Raw genomic sequence first — 24,925 nt, forward strand, 5'->3', positions numbered from 1 at the left:
TCCATTTCCTTAGAGAATTGGTGGTTTATTATTATTTTTTTCTTTTTAGGGCCAGACATGCAGCATAGGGAAGTTCCCAGACTAGGGTCTAGTTGGAGCTGCAGCTGTCGGCCTACACCACAGCCACAGCAACACCAGATCCGAGCCTTGTCTGCAATCTACACCACAGCTCATGGCAACACCAGATCCTTAACCCACTGAGCGAGGCCAGGGATCAAACCCGAATCCTCACAGATCATGTCAGGTTTGTTACCCCTGAGCCATGAACGGGAACTCTGAGAATTGGTCGTTTAATTCAGACGTGGCTTTTTTTCTCATCAGACTTGTTCAGGGTCCTAGTTTCAAAGATGGGTAGGAGAAAAAAAAAAAAAAAAAAGGAGTATTTTAGCCCTTAGCCCTTAGGCAAGAGTATGTGGGATAGCTCAACTGTTGAAATTAGGACAATCTTTAAAAAAAAAAAAACAACAAAAAAAAACACCAAGGTGGGTTTAGATCCTTAGTATATTTCAACAGGGGGAAAAATTCTGCTTTGGGAACTTGACTGATCAAATGTTATGGTCACAATGAACAAACATCATTTGTGTTTTTTTTTTTCCCCCTTTGGCCATACTTGCGGCATGTGGAAGTTCCCAGGCCAGGAACAGAACCTGAGCTGCTGTGGCAACAATGATGGATCCCTAACCTGCTGTGCCACAAGGGAACTCCCAGACATCATTCTTTTAATGCACAATCCAACTGCCTCGAATTACTCAAGACAACCTTTAGAAATGCCACTTTCGTGTTAATGAAAGTCCCTTAAGTGTTTATGAATAATTAAAGTGACTGCTAAAGCTTTAATCGGTTCAATCCGACAAGCCTTCTTCGAGTGCCTACTATGCGCCAGGCCGTGTGCCAGGCACCAGGGATAGAAAAACCAAGTGCTAAGTCACATTCGAGGTGTGCCTGGGGAGCATGGGGGAGGAGGGCTACTTAGTCTGGGCCCGAGGAGGAGGGAGGCTGGCATTGGGGCTGGGAGGGCAAGCCTGGCAGAGAGGACCCCTGGGCAAAGGTCCGGTGGTGGAGAATGGCAGGCAGGCTGTGTCTAGGACCTGCAAGTCGCATCACAGCCAGGTGGGCTCAGACTTGGGGAGGCAGAGGGCAGAGGTGGAGGGCAGAGCGGCTCTGCCTGCCATCTCCAAGTGTGGGCTGGGCTTGTGGGCGAGGATTCCCCATGGGAGACACTGGGCACGGAAAGTCTGGGCTGGGGAGGGGGCAGAGCTGCAGAGGTGGGACGGCTGGTGACCCCCTGAGCTTGGGGCTGAAGCAGAGTCAGGAGGGGTTCCAAGTCAGCAGGTGAGGACAGGAAGAGACCCCGGTGTGGCCCGTGGTCCCTTTAACAGCGAAACATGGCGGGGGAACACGGGCCGAAGAGCCACAAAACCACACTCCGCCTGAGCTGGGACTTGAAATGCCACAGCCATAGCTGCCTCTCGGGCTTCACGTTAACAGCATTAGACCACTCGAGCAACAGCAGCACCGCACCAACCACTCCTCTGGGGCTCCGGGCAGGAACGCGTGAGCTAAATCGCCGCTGAAGAGCATCTGGGTCTGAATCAAGCCTCTCCTGAAGGTTTCAGTTCTCCCGTCAGCTGGCCCCCACTTTCCTGAAAGTCACCTTTCTAAGAAGCGTATCTAATGAACAAGCTCGAGTGACCTCCTCCGCTTCCCGATGTAGCCCCTGGACGGGAACAGTCACGAGGCTTTGATTTGTCAGAACTCCCACAGCACCTACTAGTTCAGGGAAATCACTCAACGCCCCTTGTGCAGCCCACATGAAGGATGCTAGCGACTGTCTTTCCTCGGAAAGTCTGCACACTGAGGGTGACACCGAGCATTGTTGGTAGATCGGCTCTTTATCTACAAAACAGTCCCGGAGCAGGCAGTATCATCTCCCCGCTTTGCAAGTGAGGAAAAAGGCTCAGAGAAGTTAACTAGTTTGCTCAAGGTCACACAGCTGGGATTCAAACCCAAGTTTTTCTGAATCCAGAACCCCAGAGCCTAAACATTCCGCTCCTCATTAATAATGCTGGATTCTCAAAGACTTGCTCTCTCGTTTCATTTCCTTAAGGTTTCTTTGGCAAGGGAGGGGGCGGAGCCACACCTGCGGCACATGGAACTTTCCAGGCCAGGGGTCGAATCGGAGCTGCAGCCGCCGGCCTTCACCACAGCCACGGCAACTAGGGATCTGAGCCACATCTGCGACCTACACCACAGCTCATGGCAACACCAGATCCTTAACCTACTGATCGAGGCCAGGGATCGAACCCGCAAGCTCATGGTTCCTGGTCGGGCTCATGAACCACTGAGCCACAACGGGAATTCCTCCTTAAGCTTTTACATCAAAAAATTTCAAACCGGAGTTCCCGTCGTGGCGCAGTGGTTAACGAATCCGACTAGGAACCATGAGGTTGTGGGTTCTGTCCCTGCCCTTGCTCAGTGGGTTAAGGATCCGGCGTTGCCGTGAGCTATGGTGTAGGTTGCTGACGCAGCTTGGATCCCGTGTTGCTGTGGCTCTGGCATAGGCCGGTGGCTACAGCTCCAATTCAACCCCTAGCCTGGGGACCTCCATATGCCGCGGGAGCGGCCCAAGAAATAGCAAAAAAAAAAAAAAAAAAAAAAAAAAAAAAAATTCAAACCTTCAGGAAAGTTTAAAGAATAGAATAATATACATACATATGCCCTTGACCTAGATTCAACAATGGTTAATATTTAGTGGCATTTGCTTCCTCTCTCACTATACCCACACACTCACACGTTTTTATTTTGTGAATCACTCCCAAGTTGCAAGAAGCATAGCAATTTACCCCTAAGCTCTTCAGTCTGGGCTTCCTAAGAACAAGGACATTTTCCCACAGAACCACAAAGTCATTATCACACCCAAGAAATGCAGCATTGACCTCATTACATCATCCAATCACAATCTATATGCAAATTTTTTCCAATTTCACACACAAAAGTCCTCTAAGGCTACTTTGTTTTTATTCCTCAATCCAAGATCCAATCCAAGGTGACAGCTGTCATGTCTCCTCTGTTTCAATGATCTAGAACAGTTCTCTGTTCTGTCTGGTTTCCCCTGACACCCCATCTATGCGAAGTTCAAATGGGTTGTCTTCTAGAATGTCCTACATTCTGGGCTTGTCTCTCATCATCTTTATTATTTCTGCTCTTTTCTCGTCTTTGCCAAGATGAGGCACATGACAACAGCTGGGCCATCAGCAAAATAAGGCACCAGAGGGGATTTTCCAGAAGTGAGAGAGGATTTTCCAGATAGTTTCCACAAGACTATCACTGGCCTTGCAAGAGAAGCAAAATCAATGAGCTCACATTTTCATGGACTTACAATCAAACCACATAACTTGCTTAGGGAGCTTCATAATACTCTTGCTGGAAACGTCTCTTTAAGCATTCAGATGAGTAGAGCCAGATACGTCCACTTTGTCTAAAAGCTCTCGCCTGCAAGGGCGCTGGGACGAGGCCCACCCCAGAAACGGAGGAGACAGGGAATACTGCGAGGTGACTCAACATTCCCATTTGGGGTCATTAACAAACAAGAGGATAACAAGGGCAGGGGGTGGGGGGGTGGCTTGGTCCAGAATTGAACCCTAGAGGGAGAATTTGGTATTCGGTTGCCACACGTGGTTGTCCATGGGCCTTGCATGTGCCCACAGCTGCACTTGTTCTGGGGCACGAGTGGTTTGCAGGGGCAAGGGTGCAGTCAGAGCAGAGGCCCGAAGTGGGAACAGGCCTGGTGTGTCTGAAGAACAGCAGCGATGCAGAGAGCCGCGTGATATGGGGTGACGCCTGGCTTCACGGGCCACCATAAACATCTCTCCTCTCGGTCAGGGTGGGATGCGGGCCACTTTGAGCAAAGGAGGGACACGATCTGACTTAGGTTTTGAAGAGGATGAGGCAGAACCCCGTGTCGAGAATAAACTGTAGGGAACAAGGCAGAAGCTAGTGACTGGTTGAGAGGCTTCTGCGACAAGGCAGGTGAGAGATGCTAGCAGGGCAAGCCAGGTGCCATGGGGTGGAGCTGGGGGAGATGGTCAGATCCCAGACATATCCGGAAGGAAAGCTGTGCCGACCAACAGGAAGTTGAGTTTGAGAAAAAGAGAGGAGGTGAGGATGAGCCCCAGGTTTCTGCACCAGGAGGGAGCTGTCTGCTGCCAACCGGGAGAGGAGAAGGCTGAGGGGTGGCAGCTTTGCGACTCCCTGTGTTTGTAGCAGGTGTGAGGTGCTGAGCAGGCGAACAGGCAGCTGGGTGCTCCGGTTTGGAGATTCACAGCCGGAGGCAGGGCAAGCCGGTGAGAGGTGCGCGCCCATGAGGAGAGGCAGCTCACTGCTCTGTGGGGATGCAGGTCCCTTGGGGCCAGACCGTCCCATAATGGAAATGGCAGATATCTGGGCTTGTGCAATAAAATAGCCTGATTATAAAATGTTAGCCAAATAGGAGTTCCCTGGTGGCCTAGCAGTTAAGGATTCAGCATTGTCATTGCTGTGGTGCAATTGGATCCCCAGCCCAGGAACTTCTGCATGCCCCATGGCACAGCCGAAAAAAAAACAAACCTTGCCAACTAACACCAAATTTGCTTGCAAAACTTCTGCCAGGTACTGAACTCCATCTGTGGCCCTATCTGCCTGAGGGCTAGCAGTCTGCAACCTCTATACACACCTTATTGTCCTGCTTTATAAAAATCCTGCAAAGGTGAGCATCGCAGCTCTCATTTTATCAACGAGGCAGTTGAGGCTCAGAGAAGCAAGTTGATTTGTCCCAGGTCACACAGCACGGAAGAGGCGGGGCAGAGATCCAGATGTCAGATCTGTTGTCTCTTAAGTCTGTATTTTTCGGGGACCCAAGGCTTCTCTATGTCCTCAGCCACCTTCTTAAAGAGGCAGGTTCTGGGCTGGAAACAGCCTAAAGGAGTGTAGAGGGAAGGTCCCCAGCAGGCTGCCTCACCAGGAGACGAGCACAACTGAAACCTTAGCATTGGTAACAATTAGCTTCAAAGGCATGATTCCAAGGCTTGGGTTAAACCCTGAATCCTGGATGCATCTCCAAGGCCTGCAGAAAGGCCCAAGGCGACCTCCTCAGCCTCATCTCACCACCCCCTTACTGTTCCCCTGCCCTGCCCTCTGGCCACTCTGCCATTTCTCGTTTTCCCCTGCTGCCCACTGGCCCCACGGCCTTTGCTTCTGCTGTGCCCCTTCCCTGTCCCTCCGAGGCCCCCCTGACCTCCAGGCAGGCCGACCCCATTACCTGCTCTCAGAGCCCTCAGCACAGACTCTCATCTGTGAGATGCTGGGATCTGTGTTCGCCTCGCCCATAAGACTAAGCTAGAAAAGGCAGAGACACTGGCTTTCGCTCCTGTGACTGCCCCACACTTGAATTTTCTTTTAAATACACCGCATTAAAGCACTGTATGTGGGCCTACAGTTGCCACTGCTGTTGCTTGACAAGTCTGTGTCTTGTTCTGAAATGAGGCCCTTCCTACTTATCCAGTATTAACGGTACCCATTCTATAATGACAGGATAGTTCATAAATGCCTTTTTTTTTTTCTTTTCACTTTCCAGGGCCGCACCTGTGGCACATGGAGGTTCCCAGTCTAGGGGTTGAATCAGAGCTACAGCTGCAGGCCACAGCCACAGCAAGGCGAGATCCGAGCTGCATCTGCGACCTACACCACAGTTCATGGCATCCTTAGCCCACTCAGTGAGGCCAGGGATCGAACCCCCAATCTCATGGTCACTAGTCGGATTTGTTTCCACTGGGCCACAACGGGAACTCCAGTGCATAAATGCTTAAAAAAAAAAAAAAAAAAAAAAAAAAAGACTACTTGCCAAAATTAAGAGCTGATAATCCTACCTATCCCCAGAGGCTCTGTTGGATTCCATTTGTGTTTTGGCATTTTACTGGGCTGTGATGTCCCACGGTCGGGGAACCACAGGGAACCCCTGCTGTCCAGGATGGATGCTTTCCAGGCCCCCAGACTCTGGGGAGGGCATCCGAGACCAGGTGAGGGCTCAGACCCGGAGCAGAGAGCTGCTTATGCACGGGGAGTTCTTTGGGGGCTTGGGTCCTCTCTCAGAGACCACTTGGTCCAGGATTCCAACTGCTTCAAGGATCTTTTGAGGAACAGCCATCTACGTCCTAAGAGAGCAAAAGTGGAAATGCCAATAAATGTGGGCTGGCTACACGACACGCCTTGGGGAATAGAACATACGACCCTGAACAACGCGGAAAACCGCTCCCGAGGTGGATGTGAGGGAGGAGATTTCTGACCTGCTGCCGGCACATCTTCCGGCATCTCTTATCTGACCACCCAACGAACCTTGGCGCCTCCTCTCTGATTCAGCTCCTCCTTCAGGGCTGCCCCCCAGATGAAGGCATCACAGCACCCCCCCACCCCAGTGCTGCCCAGACTGACCCCGAGTTCAGTACCCAGAGGCAAGCTGGATCTCCAGCAGTGCCATGGCTATTCAGACAAGATGCTGTCCCCAGACTGCGTCCCTATGGCCTGTTCCCTATGGTCACTAGCCCCTGGGCTCCTGCCACAACCTCCTGACTGGCCTCCCTGCGATGACGGCCAGGCACTGTTCCAGGCACGTCACATATGTTAACGCACTGACCCCACCCCCGTCCCAGCTTACACACAGGGCAACTGAAGCACCAGGAGATGAAGTTACTTGCTGAAGGGGCGACGCCGGCAGGTGGCAAGGGGCCAGGCTGGGATTTCTCTCTGGCACAGTCACTCCTGAGCCCACGTGTACAACCACGAGACCTCTCCAGCCCCTCGACGTGGCTCCCAGGCCCCTGTAGGCACCGTCCGACGTGGCAGATCTAGTTTTACAAGTGCACATTCAGGATGGCTGTCCCTGCGGACACCCTCTGATGGCTTCCCACTGCACCAGACTTGAGATCTGGTTCATCTCAGCCCCTCGCCCCGCTTCTCCTTACCTTTCAGCCACACTGGCCTCCTTCGGGATTCTGCGACACACCAAGCTCGTCCCAACTTCCAGCCTCCCTCTGACGTCTCCCTGCACTGGCAGGCCTCATCATTTTCTCATGGAATGTTCTAGCTCCTCCCCACACGGTGCCTCTCCAGAGAGGCAGCCCTCTCCAGGAGCTTCTTCTCTAACGCTGGGCCCTGCTCATCATCTCCACGGAGCCGTCTCAGCCAGCCCGGGACGGAGCCTTTAGCACTTACTTCCTAACCTGTCTGTGGGCACCCCCCAACCCCAGGCACCACCACCCCCCTGCCCCCAACAGGAAGCACCACAGAGCAGGGACCAGGTCTGGCTTTAGCTCACCACCAGCGCTGGGCCTGCCACACAGCAGGGGCTCGATAGGTAGGTGGATGAATGGATGGGTTTCACTGAATGGACTCAAATTTATTTTTACTTTATTTGCTTATTTTAGGGCCACAGCTGTGGCATATGGAAGTTCCCAGGCTAGGGGTCAAATCAGAGCTGCAGCCTCTGGCCTACACCACAGCCACAGCAATGTGGGATCCGAGCCGCGTCTGCCACCTACATTGCAGCTCATGGCAATGCTGGATCCTCAACCCACTGAGCGGGGCCAGGGATCAAACCTGCATCCTCATGGATACTAGTTGAGTTCATAACCCACTGGGAGCCACAACGAGAACTCCCTCACTGAATGGATTTTAAAAAAACAGAAGACAAGATTAGGTGTCTTGCTGCAGGGGGCGCGGCTACAACTATGTAAATGCCAGGAGCTCCCTCTGTGGATGAGGCTGGGAGGAAAGCTCCCAGAGGCCTCCTGGTATCGCCTCGGGTGTGTGGATCAAGAGGGAACTTCCCTACCATGAATGCCCTGTTATCTGGGTGCCTCTCCTGTCCTCAGAGCACAACTGGGGTGTCACTCAGGTGGCTGCTGGGACTGCGGGGAGCGCCCCGCCTGGGCGCAGTACAGCCCGAGCCGTCTTTCTCACCCCCAAATGGCGCCATCACAGAAGGGATCTGTGACGAACTGGTTTCAACACGTCAAGATACACTCTTCAAAACCTGCCCGCCTCCAGGCGCCACGCAGAGTGAGTTCTATCTCACTGATTCAGCGAACTCACTTATTCAGCAGCTGCCTCGGGGACGCCGGCTCTCACTCATCCAGCACCTGCTCCGAGCCAAGCAGGGGTGCCGCAAGCTTCGTGAACATGACCTCACATGACCTTCAACAGCCCTCCTTGCAAAGTCTTCTTAGAACCATTTTAAAGGCAAGACCACCGAGCTTCGCAAGCATTAAAACCCTGAGCGAGGTCACAAAGCTGCTTACGTCCAGCGACAGCAGGGGCTGCCAAGTCAGCGGGGCCAGGCTGGCGGAACACAGCAGAGCACTGGCCCCAGCTCGGGGCTCCACCCAGGGCAGCGGCGGGGCAATTCACCATTTGCAATGGTGGCAACCAGGTCAATCAAGAAGCGTAACACCAAGTCCTTACCTGTTAAAGTATTTATAGATACGATAATACGGTGTCTTCCATGTGCTTCAACACACTGGGGGTGTGGGATGAGGGTGAAAAAGAAAAATGGTGGAGCAGATGAAATGAGGCTTATTAGCAAAAGGGGAGTGACTGTTGAGGCTGAAGGCTGGGGATGCAGAGACTCTAGAAATCCAGTCTATCTCGCCCGCCAAGACCAGGCTTGTCTGCCCTCCCCGGGCCCCCCTTCCTCCCCTCTCTCCCGCAGGGCTGCCATCTGTGGCCTCTGCCCCTGCTCTCCTCTCCAGGGAAAACAAAACCAGCTTTCAGCTCTGTGTTCCCTTCTTTCCCGAGGGGTGCCGCCGGCCTCTTTGATGTGTCAGCTCACCGGCCACACCTGGCCCAGGGGTGGGCGGCAGGGCAGAGGACACAGGAGATGGCTTCTGAGCGCTCTCATTCTGTGGTTTCTTATCAAAGTGCGACAGGTTTAGCAAATACACTTAAAGTCGCCTCTTCCTGCTGCGGGAGCTGGCATTCCTTTAAGCCTGTCAGACCATATCCCCTAGATAAAAGCTGACCAGCCCCAAACACTGGTCCCTGAGTCAGTTTCCTCAAACTCCTCAGGGAGACCAAAAAACGACAAAAAACGTTCCCTCCAAAGAAGCACACCCGGCCTACAACATCGGCAACTACGACCGCCTTGCCCGACGCCGCTTCCCACCTCTGCACACACAGGAGGCATTTTGTCAAGTGCAGAGCATGTCGCTTTCTCCCCAATGGAAGGTGAGAGGCTCCAGTATGTAAGAATAATCACCCAGAGTCAACACATGCATATCTTACTCTAGTACCACATGCTCATAAAATCCATAATTCATGGTATTTTCTGGACGGCACCCTCTTTAGCACAGACATAATTTGCCATCAGCCTGGGTAAAGACAGACAGCCATTACTTTCCTAATGGCCAACTACCCAAAAAGGCTCAGTTAAGTGATCTCAACTAGCAATCTAATCAATTAAAATTGATAAGTGAAATACTTTTAACCTTTGTTTCAGCAGAGGCCAGTTCCTAGGGGGAGGGGGAGAGAATGTGAATTCCCAGCATAAAATTTAATTCCATTTCACGGATGCAAACATTCCTGCTGCCTTGATGGAGTGGCCCCTTTAAAGCAAACTGTTTCTCTCTCTTTCCTTGAATCAAATCAGAGAAAGATGGGTTGATGGGTCTCTCCAGCCAATTCCATCCATTTAAACCTTTACAGAAATCCCCATGGCCATTTCTCAAGGGGGAAGGGGCCAAAGAAGACGGGCACAGAGCAGAGAGGGGGCAGAGCTCCCCTGTTCTTCGGAGAGAGAAGGAAAGAAGAGCATAAGCAAGAAGGAGGCAAGAAAAAGGAGCTGGACAACCAGGTACAACCCGTACTATCATTTCCTGAGAATCTTCTGTGTGTCAGGAAGTGTGCTCTGCTCTTGACGCACATCACCGTGTTTGATCAACGGGTAATAACACCGACTCCAGTGGCCTGAGCACACTCACACGTGAGGTACTATGCTCAGTCACACTGTATTTCACGTGACGTTCCATTCAGTTCTCACGACAGCCCCAGAACACAGGGAAGACCATCCCGATTTTACAGGTGGGGAAACCGGGGTGTGGGGGGGTGTGCAAACATTTGCTTGAGGGACTACAGAGCAGGGCAAGGGTGTCAGGCTTAAAAGCCAACCTTCAATGGTCTAGTTCATGATCACGGGTCACACAGTTGAACAGTTCGTCAAAACTCATTCAACTGTACACTAAAACCTGGAACCCACAACCTCATGGATATTGGTCAGGTTTGTTACCACTGAGCCACAATGGGAATGCCAAAACTTGGTTGATTTTATTGAATGTAAACCATATTTCAGTAAAGCCGATTTAAAACAAAGGCCCTCTCCTCAGCATACACTACAAAGAGTGGCCATCTGCTGCTGCTGCCTCTCCAGCTCCCATCTTTTCTTCATGAGTGTCCTTTGAGGAAACTTCATTTCCCAGGTGATGTGGTTCAAAAGGAACAGCTCTGCTGCTGAGCATGTGACCCTGGCCTAGCCAATCAGTGAATCACATTCCTCTGACCACTGACTGGTTCAGGAATAGTCATGTGACCCAAGCTAGGTCAATGAGAGCACTGCCCTGGATTCCCATAGAAGTTATAGGGAAACAGAAGCTCTGGTTCTGCCGGGGCTGTTTACTAGTTCACAGAGCTTGGAGTTGCTGATCATCATCTTGTCACTACATGGTGAGAGCCCTATGTAGGATGAAGGCAGAACAAACGAAAGCAGAGCTGAGAGATGGAGGGCAGCAGCTTTCCCATGACACTGCTTAAGTGCCTAGATCCAGCCAGGCCTGAAGGCAGAACTACTCTTGGGACTTTACAGTGATATCAGTGAATTCCCCTTTCTTTTTCCTTAAGCTAGTCTAAGGTGGGCTTCCTGTCTCTTATAATCAAAGAGTCCTAATATATCACAGTGTCTTTAAGAAACAGAAAACTATCTTTCCCTCAGTGCACCTGTGCCCCACAACAAATGGAGGAAAAAGAGAGCTATATGAATATGAGAAGGGTTATGGGAATATGCCCAGGCTTTATATCCACTGTCTCCTTTCAATCTCAGCCTCATGCTGCAGAGGAGAGCCCTGAGGCATGGTGTGGTCCAATAAGAAGCCTGGGACTGCAAGCTGAGCCACAGGTTCTCTGGCCTCCGAAGCCTTCGTCTCTATCTAAATGCTAGTGATTTGCATTTTTGGAAGCTTTCTTTTTCTTAGCAGTGGAATCATTTGGCCATTAAAATCATACAGAACACCTTAAACATACAAAATCAATCAGACCAGAGATGCTGAGACTATATGGAGGGCAGGGATCCTGGAGCTGGGCCCGCTCCTGCTTGAGATCCCAATCACCCTGCACAGATCTTTCAGCAAAACACCCACACGCAGCTCCCCCTGGTCTCCAGAAAGCAGGACCCACAGACGGACCTCAAGGTGCCCAGAATCTAGTGTCCTTTCTTGGGAAGTTTGGTGTGATATGCGCACTCTGTTAGCACACGGTCACAGATCAACCCCAGTACAACATGCAGGTCGCACGCGACCCTCCCAGTGACGTGAATCAGCCTGGCGGTGTCCCCCCGCCATGACTTGGGATGACCAACTCACTCAGATCCAGGACGTCGTCCGTTTTGATCAGGTCTTCCTCTCGGGTCAGCGGCAGCTGGGTCTCGGGCTCCCCTCGAAGTTGCAGTGACAGGGAGCGGAGCATGAAGAACACCCGGATGGCCTGGACCGACAATTGGGAGAGCAGAGAAGAGGGAGATGGAGTCACCCAGCGGGATGTTCCACGCGGAGAACGCACACAGTGACTTCTGATTCAAAACAAACACAACCAAGCCCACTTCTCCCGGCATCAGGGTTCTGCTGCCTTCAGAGCAAGCTATACAACAATCAAAGGAGCCAGCCTGCTTTCCATTATCCACGGGTTCAGGTTTGGGCCATTTCACCTCACTGGGCACCCGTCATTTGCCAGGACTGTTCCTCTAGTGACACGTGATCCTCAGCAGGCAGTCCTGCCTCCCAGATGAGGCAGAGAGACCCAAGCAGGCCAAGGAACCTGCCCTAGGCTCACGTCTAGGGAAGGCAAGAACCAGGCCTCTTGCAACTAAATCAGCGTGCAATTTGGGAATCCACACCATGAGCGTTTCAAGGTCCCACCTACTGAATGTGGGGTGAACCTCAGCCCTTTGGGTGTGCCACTGATGGGACAGAGGACCTGGCACCTGGCAGGTGTGCAGTGACGTCAGTGCCCCAAGAGCCCCCAGACTCCTCTGGCCAGCTTTCTGCAGACAGAGCTGGCTCCATTCGCAGAGGGACTCCTAACCCACAGAAGAGGAGTCTTGGTGGAACCCAGCGTGACCAGGCATTTCCAGAGGGCAGAACCAAAGCAGAATCCCAGGTCCTGGAAGCCAGAAAAGTTTGTGCAGAAAGCAGCCTTCACCTGGGGATGGCTGGCCCTAGAGGTACCCTCCCCAGAGTCCTGGCTTAGGGCTAACTCGCCTGCCAACCAGAGGCCAGGAAATGCAGGGGCAGCCACAGGGGAGGCCACCTCTGGGCCACTTTCTCTGACTTACCCCTGGTGGGCCGGCCTGAGGGAAATGGCCCCAAGTCAGACATACAAGGACTCTCAGCTCCACCACGCTGGGCAAGGCCCCTGAGCCCGTGAGCTCAGTTTCCTCATCTGTAAAATGGGGGTGGGGGTCTCTACTGCACAGGGCTGGTAGGAGGTCCTGAGATAATACTGGCAGGGAACAGTCAAAATGTGTTCCATAAAGCGGCGGCCACCCCATACCCCAGCTGCTCCCCAACTGGGCATGGGGACAAACCACTGTCACCACTGGTAAGCCACAGGGTCCGCCTTTGGGTCGGTCCTCCTGTTTCCATTTCTGAGGCTGGAAGCCTGACCCCCAAGAGGGGAGGCTGCCCTTTATACGACAAGGTGCCTCCCAAAATATCACTGCCCACACAGGGCTGGGCCTACACTGGCGTCTAATGACCACGGGCTCCTCTCAACCCTGGCCCAGAATTGGCAGGAGATCTCGGGCCAATTGCTTAATCTCCCAGTGCAGAAAATCAGGAGGACAAAGCAATCTCAGGACCTATTCTGAGCCCAAGTACTTCTCTCTGTCAACCAGAAGCACTGCAGGAAGACAAGCTTCATATTAAAATGGTGGTGACTGTGGCGGCATTGGCATATGATCTGATCTTACTATTTTAAAGCACAGTCTTTGTCTGCAACAATCAGAGGAAAAAGAGGTTGTTCCACTCAAACCCCAGCCAGTCAGGTTTGTATTTATTCAGCAATGACTGCGTGCCAGGCACTGTGGGCACCTTATTGCAATGTAAAGATTTTCCACAGGAGGAAACGGAGCTGAGAGGGCAGAGCGAGCATGTTCACACAGCTGGGGAGAGGCAGAGCTGGGCCTGGACCCAGGAACGGCTGATACTTGTGTCACTTAAGCAAACACACCGGGACATTCAAATGCCCGTGCCAGCGCACGCACGCACGCACACACAGAAAGCCCAGGATGTGGGTGTTCACTTGAACTACTAGGCAGTGCGCACTCTCAGAGAGGGAGTCGCGACCTCGGAGACGAGGGGAGAAAAGCAGACAAGGCCCATGTCCCTCAGGTCCAGGCTGAGCGGATGTTTCATTGCTGCGTCAAAAACCCATCCCTCCTGGGCTTGTGAAGGCAGACACATCAAACCAGACCCAAGCTGGGGGATGAGAAGAGAGAAAAGCGTGGCTGTCACAACCCAGGCCCTCTGGAAACCAGAAACCTTCCGAGAGAAAAGGAGTGTGGAAGTTGGCTCCGGACGTAGACCTTTTTGGTAAAACGTTTGCTTTTGCTCTTTAAGCAACGAATGGAAGCTGCGTCCACAAATACAAAATAATAATAAAATAACCAAAAATACAAAACAAAATACCCCCCTCCTCCAAATAACACTTTTCCTGGTTCCTGCTCCAACTTCAAAGGGAAGAAAGGGCATGTGAGAAGCCCAAACCCATGAACACGAGGGCAGGCTCCTGGGTACTCTACTCGAGCAGCAGTGGGGCTACCCCGGGCCTCTAGAGGGCTTAGCAGGTATGCTCACCAGCCCCCCAACTCCAAGAGTCCATAGGAGAAAGGGAATAAACCAGGATAAGGGCCATCCAATCATCCCACTGCCCTGCAAACATCACCGCTCCCTCTGCTTAGCCAGGGCCTGCCAGGCACAGCTGGGGGCTGGACCACGTCACCTCAGCCGAGCCTTTGAATGACCCTGTGTGGTTCCCACTTTATAGACCAGAAACCAAAGCCCAGAGACAGCAGGATGGAAGCCTGCCCAAGGTGATTCAACTAATAACCAGACTCCAAAGTCTCTGTTCTTCCAACCACACTCCTTTGCTTTCAAAAGCATGGGACCCCAGCTTTTATTGAGTGCTTTTCTTGACGCTGCCTAAATAAATGGGCAAGTTAAAAAGTATTAACTGAAAAGGAAAAAGGCATTCTTATCCTTCCAGATGCTTCCACAGAACGATAGGAAGACTGACTCTGGAAGAGCAGATTTGATTTGGAAAGGGGTGACAGCTGAGCAAGCCCAAATGTAAAGAAGAGACTCCTTGGGAGTTCCCATCGTAGCTCAGCGGTAACGATCCTGACTAGGATCCACGAGGATGTGGGTTGGATCCCTGGCCTCACTCAGTGGGTTAAGGATCCGGCGTTGCTGTGAGCTATGGTGCAGGTCACAAATGAGGCTTGGATCCTGGCTGCTGTGGCTGTGGTGTAGGCCGGCAGCTGTGGCTCTGATTCGACCCCTAGCCTGGGAACCTCCATATGCTGTAGGTGCGGCCTTAACAAGCAAATCAACCAACCAATCAATCAATCAATCAAGAGGCCTCTGCAGTTTGCCTTCCGGCAGCTGGGAGCAGGCTCTGGCAAGGGAGTCCCATGCGATGAGCCCCATGAATGGGCCGGGGGACCACTTCCGAGTCAGACAGACCTGATCATCCTGGGATCAGGTGAGTCACATCAATTCCTCAAGCCTGGGTTGGAGCTCTGGGTACCCACCACCCCTGATGACAGGGCCACCGCCAAGGTGCAACCAGATTGCGCAGGGGACGGATGCCCCGAGCCCTGGGGCCGGCCCAGGGGCAAATGCTCAGGCCAAGCCCTCTCGCCCACTTCCCTGGCCCCGCTGAGGAGGTTAGGCGACAGTCACTCAGGTTAGAAGCCCATCGAGCCGTGGCAGCGGCTGTGAAAGTCAGTCATTCTTAAAAGAGAGCTGAAGCGGTTGACAATGGGCACAGCCCTTCGGAAAAGCAATTTGGCAATACGGAGAGAGTCACACACACGAAAAACAAAAACGTTCATACCCTTTGAACCAGACATTCCACTTCTGGGAACTTATCCTAAAGAAATAAGCCAAAAGAAAGGAAACACTGTATTCGTGAAGCCGCTCATTACAGTTGGGTTGAAAATAATACGATGCTGGCAGTAACCAAAATGTCCACCAGCAGGAAAATGCCTAAGGAAAGTATGGCAGAAGTCCCCAGGTAGACGGTTCTAGAGCAGCAAGGAATGAGACGCACTAAAAGTGTGGCGCAACATGAGACACTCGCTCTGCAATGGAGAGAGAAAAGCTGCCAGGCTGTGAGGATGAAAGCAAGTCTATGCGCCCCCCCCAAACCCCCCCCCCCCGGGAAAAGGCGTCTGCAAACAAAGATGGGAGGACACACAAAACGTGTGCGCAGTTTGTGTAGGGTGATGACATCGCAGGAAATTCTTTCCCCCTGCTTGGGAAACTTCATAGGATGGGATTGTGTTTTCTTTAATGGGTAATACACATCCAAAGAGTAAAAGCAAAATATCCTATTTCCTCAAGGTCACCAGTGATAAACACAAAAACTGTGGTTTTACAAGGGACAAATAAAACTTCATGCAGATACCTTTCCTTTGCAAGGGCTTCCATGGCTAGTCCGCGGCGACGGCCAGCGGCTCACATTCAGACTTCCGTCCTCACCAAAAAGCCCTCTCCCTAACTCTCTTGTCTCTGGCTTTAAGCTTCAGGAGGCTTCAATCATCAAAGACTGGATTTCTTTTCCACCTGAGATGCTAGAATGCTCCTCCACGCTTTAGCCACTTCACAGCTGCTCTCTGGCATCTACTCTGGGCAAGAGCTGAAAGGCAGGACACGTGGGGAACACGAGGCCCAGGAGGGGAAGCAACTTGCTCCAGGTCACACAGCTGGACCCTGGGGATGGAACCTCGGCTGGGCTGACTCCTGCACCTGTGATCTTTCTTGACGGCCTCTCAAGGGCCCTTCCTCGTGGAGTGGGTCCAGCTCGAGGCCCAGGTTCGGCGAGCATGTTTTCATCAGGCCGCAGCAGCTCCTGTGACCTTCGTGTCAACATGAGTTTCCCTTCTCAGCTCTGACGGCTCAGTGGCACTCTCGCGACTTCTGTCTTACTTTGCAGTATTTGTTCTCAGGCATCTTGCGCATCGCCTGGCACCTAGAAAATGCTTGACAGCTCTGGCGAATCAAAGGATAAACAGTGTAACTCGCCAAAGGCAAGCAGGGGAACGTGGCTTTACTGCCAGACGCCTTCCCACGGCCTGCAAGGCCTGGTCCCCTGTCCTGTCCCCTGCACACTCTCCCTCCAGCCCCCCTGCTCCTTGAACAGGCCGAGCTCGTTCACGTCTCGGGGCCTCGGCACTCGCTGCTCCCTCTGTCTGGAAGGTGCCTCCTGCGCATCCCTGCATGGCCGGCTCCTTCTCAGGCTTCAGGCCTCCCCTCCAACGTTGCCTCAGCAGAGCAGCTTCTCCTGGTTGGTCACTTTGTCCCGAGTAGTGGCGCCCTCTTTCCTTCCGAGCCCCGACTGCAGTCGGGTATCATGTTCGTCACTCGCTCTCTTGCGAATAAACGTTGCCCCTCTTCGTGTCACCTGAGGTCCAGAGGCTGGGCCGCCCGCCCTGCCCACCTCTGCACGGCCGGGCCAGCCCCTGGCACACAGCAGGAGCCCAGTGGCTCTCTGATGAACACAGGAAGGAATGATTTACCAGTAAGGGTGGTTTGAACTTCTCTGACAAGTTCTTAGGGAAAATAAAGGGGGGGGGGGGGATTTCTAAAAAGGGTCAGCCTCCTGAAAAGTTAGAGAAGTCAACACTTGGCAGGAAAAAAAGAGAAAACCTCTGAATCCAAAAGGACGAAATGGAATGTTCTCTGGATTCAAGCAAAGAACTTGAAACAAACCACATAAGCCCTCAATTGCTTGCTAAACCATGCACTTCCTTTAGCTCAAATTCAAAGCACACTGCTGTGTTCTGATGGCTGAAACAGGCTGAGGAGCTAAGCTGCTGGACGATTCTAGACAGCTGCCTTGCATCAGGAACTGGCCTGAGGAGAGGGGCCAAAATTCCCCTTCAGGAATGGACCTGGGGTCACAAAGGGAAGCTTCCCTCGGGAGGATGGCTCAGCTGGGGGGCGGCCAGCACTGTTTTATCTCACCCGGCCACCTTCTCCCTGGCTCTAAACCCACGGACCCTGGGACTTGAGTGTCACTTTCATAATCCTGTCGAACAGATGAAGGCTGAACAGGAGACCCCAGGGAAGCCCAGACGTGCCAGGGGTTCTGCCCATGCTTCAGTTAGCAGTGCGGGCCGTGCAGCCCATCTGCGGCAGGGGAGGTGGCAGCACAGCCCTGGGAACATGAACTAGGTGACAGGTGACACCCTCAAGCCCCACTACTGGCCTTTGTGTCCCTGCCTTTGGCCGAGTGCTCCTGACAGCTCTGGTAGGGCAGGCCCTACTGCTTTCCAGGTAAGGAGACAGTGGCTCAGAGGCGCGGGAACCCCAAAGCCCGAGCCCTTGCTCTGCCATGTGCCGGAGCCCTGGATTCTCCTGTGGGTCAGGACCACGGGGTGTGACGGCAGGAACCGGTGAGCAAGGTCCTCCCTGGGCTCCAAGGCTCCAGAAATCCACCTCCTCCAGCCCCACTGCTTCCCACACCGCCTCCCTCCCACTGGGCTCAAGCCTCGGTCCCTGCCCTCTCATCTGTCTGGGCCTCTGTCTCCACCCTGCTTCCCTGCCCAGAGTCTCGGCTTAAGGAGCACCCTGTGTGTCGCTCCACCTCCCTCCCCGGGGAGGGTTAGGGCCCCAACCCATGGATCATGTGTCTCTTCCCACTCCGCCCTCCAGGCTGGGATTCCTCGAGGACCGAGGCTGCTCTGTGTGTCCCTGGTGGCCAGCACCGAGTCGGGCTAGTAACTACAACGAAGGCAGCCGTGGGAGGCGGGGCTCCGAGTGGCCACACTGCCTGGGCTGAATCCTGGCTCTGCTACTTATGAGCTGGGGGACCTTGAGCAAATCACTCAACCTCTTCGTGCCTCAGTTTCTTCCAGTGTAAGATGGGGATCATACTAGTGCCAGCCTCCGAGGGTGGCTGCAGACTGCCGTGAGGAGGTTCGTATGAAGACCTGATATGAGTGACCCACTGCATCACAAGGGACATGAGCGCACAGAACCGTTAAGAAAACCTGACGGACCGTGAGCCAAAAAGAAGCCAGGATGCAACCCGGGCGGCAGCTCTCCATGTCCACAGCCTTCTGGACCCTCCAGCTCAGGGGCTGAGGAGGACTTCGGGGTAAAGGTCCTCTCTGGTCTGGGAATACGACAGCCAGACCAGGTGTGGGACGTCGCTCTTACCATCTCTGAAGCCAATAAAAGGCCAGGGGTGCACGTGTCCACCCCGTGAAGTGGTGCAGATATGACACGCGTTTGTCAGAAGCAGTCCCCCCATAAAAGCTGACACCAAGGGTGCCCAGTGCAAACACTGCCACCCATAGACACAACTGTGTGCCCGGCCACGAGCAGGAGGAAGGAGGGCATCACTGGCTCCAAGCGGGGGGTGGGGGGTGGGGTGTCCTGCAGTGAGGGCTGTGGGATTGGTCAGACAGCAGGGAATGTGGACTAACCTCAGACACGGGACCAACTTCCTGAGCCCCCCACCCTCGTTCCACTTCCAAGGCAAAATCGCCAGCAGGAAAGCCACAGGGTCCTCTTGTCTGAGGCGGATCCAGCAAGTCAATCTCAGTTCTCAAAATCTCAAAGCTTTTTTTGTTGTTTTTTTTTTGTCTTTTGAGGGCCACACCTGCAGCATATGGAGGTTCCCAGGCTAGGGGTGGAACTGGAGCTGCAGCTGCTGGCCTATACCACAGCCACGCCAGAGCTGAGCCGAGCCTTCGATGTACACCACAGCTCACGGCAACGCCGGATCCTTAACCCACTCGGCGAGGCCAGGGATCCAACCTGCATCCTCACGGATGCTCATTGGGGCTGTTACTGCTGAGCCACAGCGGGAACTCCTTTAGAATCTCAAAGTTAAAGCAGCTCTGCCACTCTGGTTACACTCGGATGAGCTCAGGGGAAGACGCAGGCTGATAACGGGAGCCGAGTGCAATGAATTCCTCTAATCTATCCCCTAACCTTCCCATCTCCAGGGAATGATTTTCTAGGAAAAGGTCATGGTGCTTTCTAAGAAAGAAACCCTGATCTGACGAGGGAGATAAAGTACCATGAAGAGCCCCGGGAGACTGCTTCAGAAAAAAAGTGCTGATAACGGAAGCTGCAGCTGGGTTCTGAGAACTAATCTCTTCACACGCCTGCCTCCTGCCTCTCCTGCCGCGCAGCCGGCGCGGGAGAATCACAGCTGCGGTGCGCGGGCCTCGCCCCCAGGTGGCTCAGATACCCCGGCGCCGCGCCGTCTGCGGGGCCGGCCTCTCGGGGCTAAGGTTCCAGGGCAGCCTCACCTGCAAGGCCTCGCCGGCGCTGCCCCACCGCCCCCCTGCACAAGCCGCTTCCTCTCTGGGGCTGGGGCGGCCCGCCCCACCCCCGGGGCCGGAGGCCGTGGCACTGCCATCTCTGCTTTAACACAGGGGAAGCTGGGCCTGGGCCTGGTCGGGGCGCGCGGCTCTCTGAGGGCTGGAGGGCGGCTCTGGATGCCCCTGGAGGGCAGCTGCCCAGGAGAGGTGGGGTCCCCGCTCACTCACCCGCCGCGTCTTCTCCACATCCCCGCAAGGCAGCCGCTTCACAAAGTCGATGCCGGTCAGCGGCGTGCCCGTTGGGGGCAGCAGGATGGAGGCGTCCATCATGAGATATTCCACGTTCATGGGCTTCATCTAGAAGAGAGACGTGGCGGGGAGGGGGCCTCGCGTAGGGAGGAATGACGGGCCTCCCACCACACACACACACACACACACACACACACGGAAGAGGCCACGTGGCGGGGAGGGGGCCTCGCGGAGGGAGGAATGACGGGCCTCCCACCACACACACACACACACACACACACACACACGGAAGAGGCCACTCACCCCCGATTCAGACTGAGGTGACGCCTCGGGGTAGCCAGACGTGAGCGATGCGCCTGCTTTCTAAGCCGCAGATTTTCCTTCATTTGCAGTGACAGCTCAGACACCCTGGAGAAGGTGCCTCCCCACTGCACAAAGCTCTGCTTCCTCACTGTCTCGTTCCCCTCCGCCCAGTAAGGAGGCCAGCCATTCTCCAGTGGGCCCTTTAGGGTGGTCTGCCCAGTGTGCGGGAGCCACCTGCCGCCTTTTCAGCCTGCCATCCACCCCCTCGCCACCCCTCGGCCCTGGCCCACCCTGCTGGCAAGCCCCCTCCAGGACAGCCATGCTCATTGTGCCTCGGCATTAGGAAAGAGGTGACAGGGAGTTCCCGTCGTGGCGCAGTGGTTAATGAATCCGACTAGGAACCATGAGGTTGCGGGTTCGGTCCCTGCCCTTGCTCAGTGGGTTAACGATCCGGCGTTGCCGTGAGCTGTGGTGTAGGTTGCGGACGCGGCTCGGATCCCGCGTTGCTATGGCTCTGGCGTGGGCCGGTGGCTACAGCTCTGATTCAACCCCTGGCCTGGGAACCTCCATATGCCGCGGGAGCGGCCCAAGAAATAGCAACAACAACAACAACAATAACAACAACAACAACAACAACAAAAAAAGAGGTGACAGGAGAAACAGCGAAGGGTCACAAGTGAAGGCTGGCCTGGCAGCACCCCAGGGCCTGTGTCCACTTCACTGAGCTTCGTAGCTAGTTTCCTGACATGTTAGCTAACAACCAACTTTCAGGTATGAGGGCTGGGAGCATGACAGTTTAATATTTCCCTAGAGTGCCAGGCATTGTGCAAGACGAGAGCAAATGTGTGATTAAGACAAACGAAGCCCAGGAAGCTTCCTGCCACGGGAGGGAATCAACTATTCTTGGCGCTGAGCCTCTCCAGGAGGCAGCCCTTTGGCATTTCACAGCCAGCCTGGAAGCCACGTGGTTTGGGCCCCATTTCGGATGGAAAAATCAAGGCGCAGAATGTCAGCAGCCTGCCCGGGGGTGCAGTTAGGAAGCAGCAGAAGCAGAAACTGAGCAGATATGTAGGAGCCTGAGCTTTTCCACATCATCAAGTGATATGTGAGCCTTACGTTTCCAGACAAGAAGCCTAACTCTGCAGAGTTCTGTCGTTAGGGGACGTCAGGGGCATAACCTGAGACAGCAGCTGACAACCGACTCACTTCACTCCCATTCACGGTCCAAAGAATGGAAACTTGGGGTGGGGGGGTTGAAGGAATAATGGGGCGGGGCCATCACAGGCGTGAGGTGCACACGCATGACTCAGGCAGCGCCGCCTGGAGCCCTGGGGGGCCATTTCTGGAGGTGAGTGATGCCAATTTACATGTTTTCTTTGAAAAAGCTCTGCGACCCCTCGGGGCCATGAGTGAGGATGTGGCAGGGGCCCAGCGTCCAGACACCCGGTGATGGGCCAAGGAATCCTGCAGCACACGTTACCTGCCTTGTTCTTTTGGAGACTTTAAACACTTAGGTTTACTGTAAACATCTCGAATCACTTTACTCTTCGTGAGTCGTGTCCATGAAAAGGACCATTTATCATCTATCTACTGAGTGTCCACTGAGGGGCAGAGGCGCGGGAACACAGCAGAGCAAGCTGCCATCCTCTGCAACTGTCTTTCCCCATGATTCTGCCTGCTGGACGGAGACAAGGAAGACCCTGGGCTGGCGGTGGGTTCGAGCAAGAGCCACATGTGGGAACATCCCAGTGGCATGGCGAAAAAGGTGGCAGGATACATGGAGCAGGGCAGGGCCCTGGGAGGGGAGCGACTCCCATCAGGTTGATATGGGAATTAAATGATTTCATACACACAAGAGGTTCTCAAATGCTATTCATATCAGTGAATCTTTCTGATCCACCTGTTTCCCTCGTTGGCTGCACCCACGGCATCCAGAAGTTCCTGGGCCACAGACTGAACCCGAGCCAGAGCAGTGACAATGCCGGATCCTTAATCACCAGGCCACCAGGGAACTCCTTTCTGGCCCACCTTATGACTCAGTCCAACTCAGGGGGAGTGTGTGTCATCTGAGATTTCAGTGGCGGGGATCAAAAGGCAGAATTTCAGGAGTTCCCGTGGTGGCTCAGTGGTTAACGAATCCGACTAGGAACCATGAGGTGGCGGGTTCGATCCCCGGCCTTGCTCAGTGGGTTGATGATCCAGCATTGCTGTGGCTGCGGTGTAGGCTGGCAGCTACAGCTCCGATTAGACCCCTACCCTGGGAACCTCCATATGCCAAGGGTTCGGCCCTAGAAAAGACGAAACAAAAACAAAAACAAAAAGGCAGGATTTTGGTGCAGCTTCCCACCCATTGGGATAGAAAGCCCCCAACAGGACGAGTCCTCTCTGGGTGGGGCAGGGAAGCTTTGCAGACCCACAAATGCACGCTGGCTGCTCACTTACCGTCATGCTCCTGTACTCATCTTCGAACATGTCCAAGAAGATTTCTTCTCCCTACAAATGAAAGGAAGGAAAGAGAAGATTATGCATATTTTTTTTCCATAAACAACAAAGTATTATAAACTCCAGTTCGCGGCTTTGGGGGCCATCTGTTTCTTATTAGCGAGTTCTCGTAAATCACCAGGAAGTAAAACACACACGTGAACACGAACACACACACTCAAACGAAAACCCCAATATCAAATTGCACCTCGATGTTTTTCTCCCTTTTCTTCAAGCCCATGTAGTTAGATTTCTAACGTCAAGGCAGTTCATGAAAAACAACAAAAAATAACTTCATATACAATTAAAATACAAAAATGGTTAGGTAGCTCCAGTAACGAACATCATCTATTTGCTGAGAACGGCTGGAGAAAATAACGCTCAGCTATGCTGTTAAACCACGAGGCTCGGAAAGGAAGCGTGTGCTTAAAAACGCTCAACGCTACGACCCTTGCACAGCTTGTGCCCCGCGTTTCCGAGGCGCCTCTGGGCTCTGTGATTCCTGCAGCCCTTGCAGAACAGTGTGGGGTGGGGGGGAATTGGCTCCGAGACACGTGCGTACACAGGGGACAACCTCGGCCGTCCCTCTTGTAACCTGTGTTTCACGGCAAGACTGGGACGTCAACCCACATCTGTGCGGGTCGTTGTGCAGACTGAGTTAAGTCGAATGGTGATGGTGAGCACTGCTGGCGGGCCGCAGTGGGCAGGGCAGGGGAGACGCAGGGAAATGCGTCACGGCTGTCAGAACGGGCCTGGCCTGGCTCCTAAGTCCTGACTCTCTCCCTCTCCATCTTTCATAAACACACACACACACACACATACACACACACACGCACGCATGCATGCACTCGAGGTGGGAAAAGCAACAGGTCCTTTATGGTGTTTTTACAGTTATCAGAACTACAGATAAACTTGACTGTTTCTGTGCAGTGTGAGACCCGGGCACTAACTCACAAAAATAACAACCCTTGAAAATATCAAAAAGCTTCTGAGATAGTACATGTAGAGTGCAAACCTTGCAGGATAAGAGAGAGAACAATCTGGGTTGGGAGAAAGAAGCTGCAACTGAAATGCACTTCTCCTTTTGCCAAGGAAAAAGACGTGTCTGGGAAGATAGCTCCCTATATGTCTTTCTGCTTTTGCAATCCGGAAACTTTCCACGAGAGGAAATAAACCAAGAGCAGTTGTACTGGAAAGAGCTTCAAAGACGACTTTGCTGAGGACATGCAGCCTCACTTCGAGGCCAAGTGTGGTTTGGGCTGTTCTAAGGGAGACTGGGATTTCCGCCCCGGTGTGTGGGGCGCCCAGGGGTGTAACCTCGTCTGGGCATATCCCCTGTGGTGCAGCTGCACGGGGTCAGCTGAGCCTGGCGAGGTATGTTTCCAGATTACATGACCTGGTTTTAGCTCAACAAACACTGAGAGTCATGGACAATGGCTTAAAAAGCTGCATGCAAAGAAAAAGACCCCTGTGCACACAGGCATAGCATTCACAGCAGTTTAAAGAGATTACAGGGAGTTCCCGCTGTGGTGCAGCGGACATGAATCCAACTAGGAACCATGAGGTTTCGGGTTTGATCCCTGGCCTCGCTCAGTGGGTTAAGGATCTGGTGTTGCCGTGAGCTGTGGTGTTGGTTGCAGACACACCTCAGATCCCATGTTGCTGTGGCTGTGGTGTAGGCTGGCAGCTGTGGCTCCGATTAGACCCCTAGCCTGGGAACCTCCCTATGCCGCAGGTGTGGCCCTAAAAAGCAAAAAATAATAAAGAGAATACAAATAATGAAAGTGCAAGTGAGTGTGGAAAAGGCAATGTGACACCTTTTCTGCTGGAGGATCTCTTCGTGGGCCAAATCTTAAGGGGGGGATCATCGCTAACTGGATCTGGAGGGATCCGATGCGGAGGCCAAAAGATCAGAAAACTACTCAGACTGTTAGAAGCGAGGCTTAAGCTACTGCTGCTGATAGATGAAGAGCCCTGCCTAAGATTATGCCTTCAGAAAAGTGCTAAACAAAACCATCACAGGGAGACAGCTCACAACCA

General features: G+C 53.4%; 1 protein-coding gene across 50 annotated transcripts in view; it reads right to left on the minus strand.

The window, feature by feature from the left end:
* CLEC16A (C-type lectin domain containing 16A) overlaps nt 1–24,925 on the minus strand; it is a 220,317-nt gene that overhangs the window by 98,484 nt on the left and 96,908 nt on the right. For 18 of the 50 annotated variants that reach the window (XM_021086621.2, XM_085017563.1, XM_021086630.2 and 15 more), the window contains exons 16-18: nt 22,847–22,897; nt 20,081–20,209; nt 11,658–11,778 (exon numbers count right to left, since the gene is read on the minus strand). In XM_021086621.2, coding sequence (XP_020942280.2) covers nt 11,658–11,778; nt 20,081–20,209; nt 22,847–22,897 — 301 coding nt within the window. Of the gene's footprint in view, nt 1–3,001; nt 6,189–8,498; nt 8,549–10,331; nt 10,756–11,657; nt 11,779–15,408; nt 15,445–20,080; nt 20,961–20,990; nt 22,898–24,925 lie in introns of those variants that run through there. The other 32 variants (XM_021086618.2, XM_085017562.1, XM_085017565.1 and 29 more) reach the window with 16 other exon arrangements.

The sequence above is a fragment of the Sus scrofa genome, chromosome 3 (assembly GCF_054392235.1).
Source record: "Sus scrofa isolate SSC_HxYL_T2T_F1_AM1 chromosome 3, Sscrofa_HxYL_maternal_Yorkshire_Landrace_v2.0, whole genome shotgun sequence".
In the NCBI taxonomy this organism is placed as follows: domain Eukaryota; kingdom Metazoa; phylum Chordata; class Mammalia; order Artiodactyla; family Suidae; genus Sus; species Sus scrofa.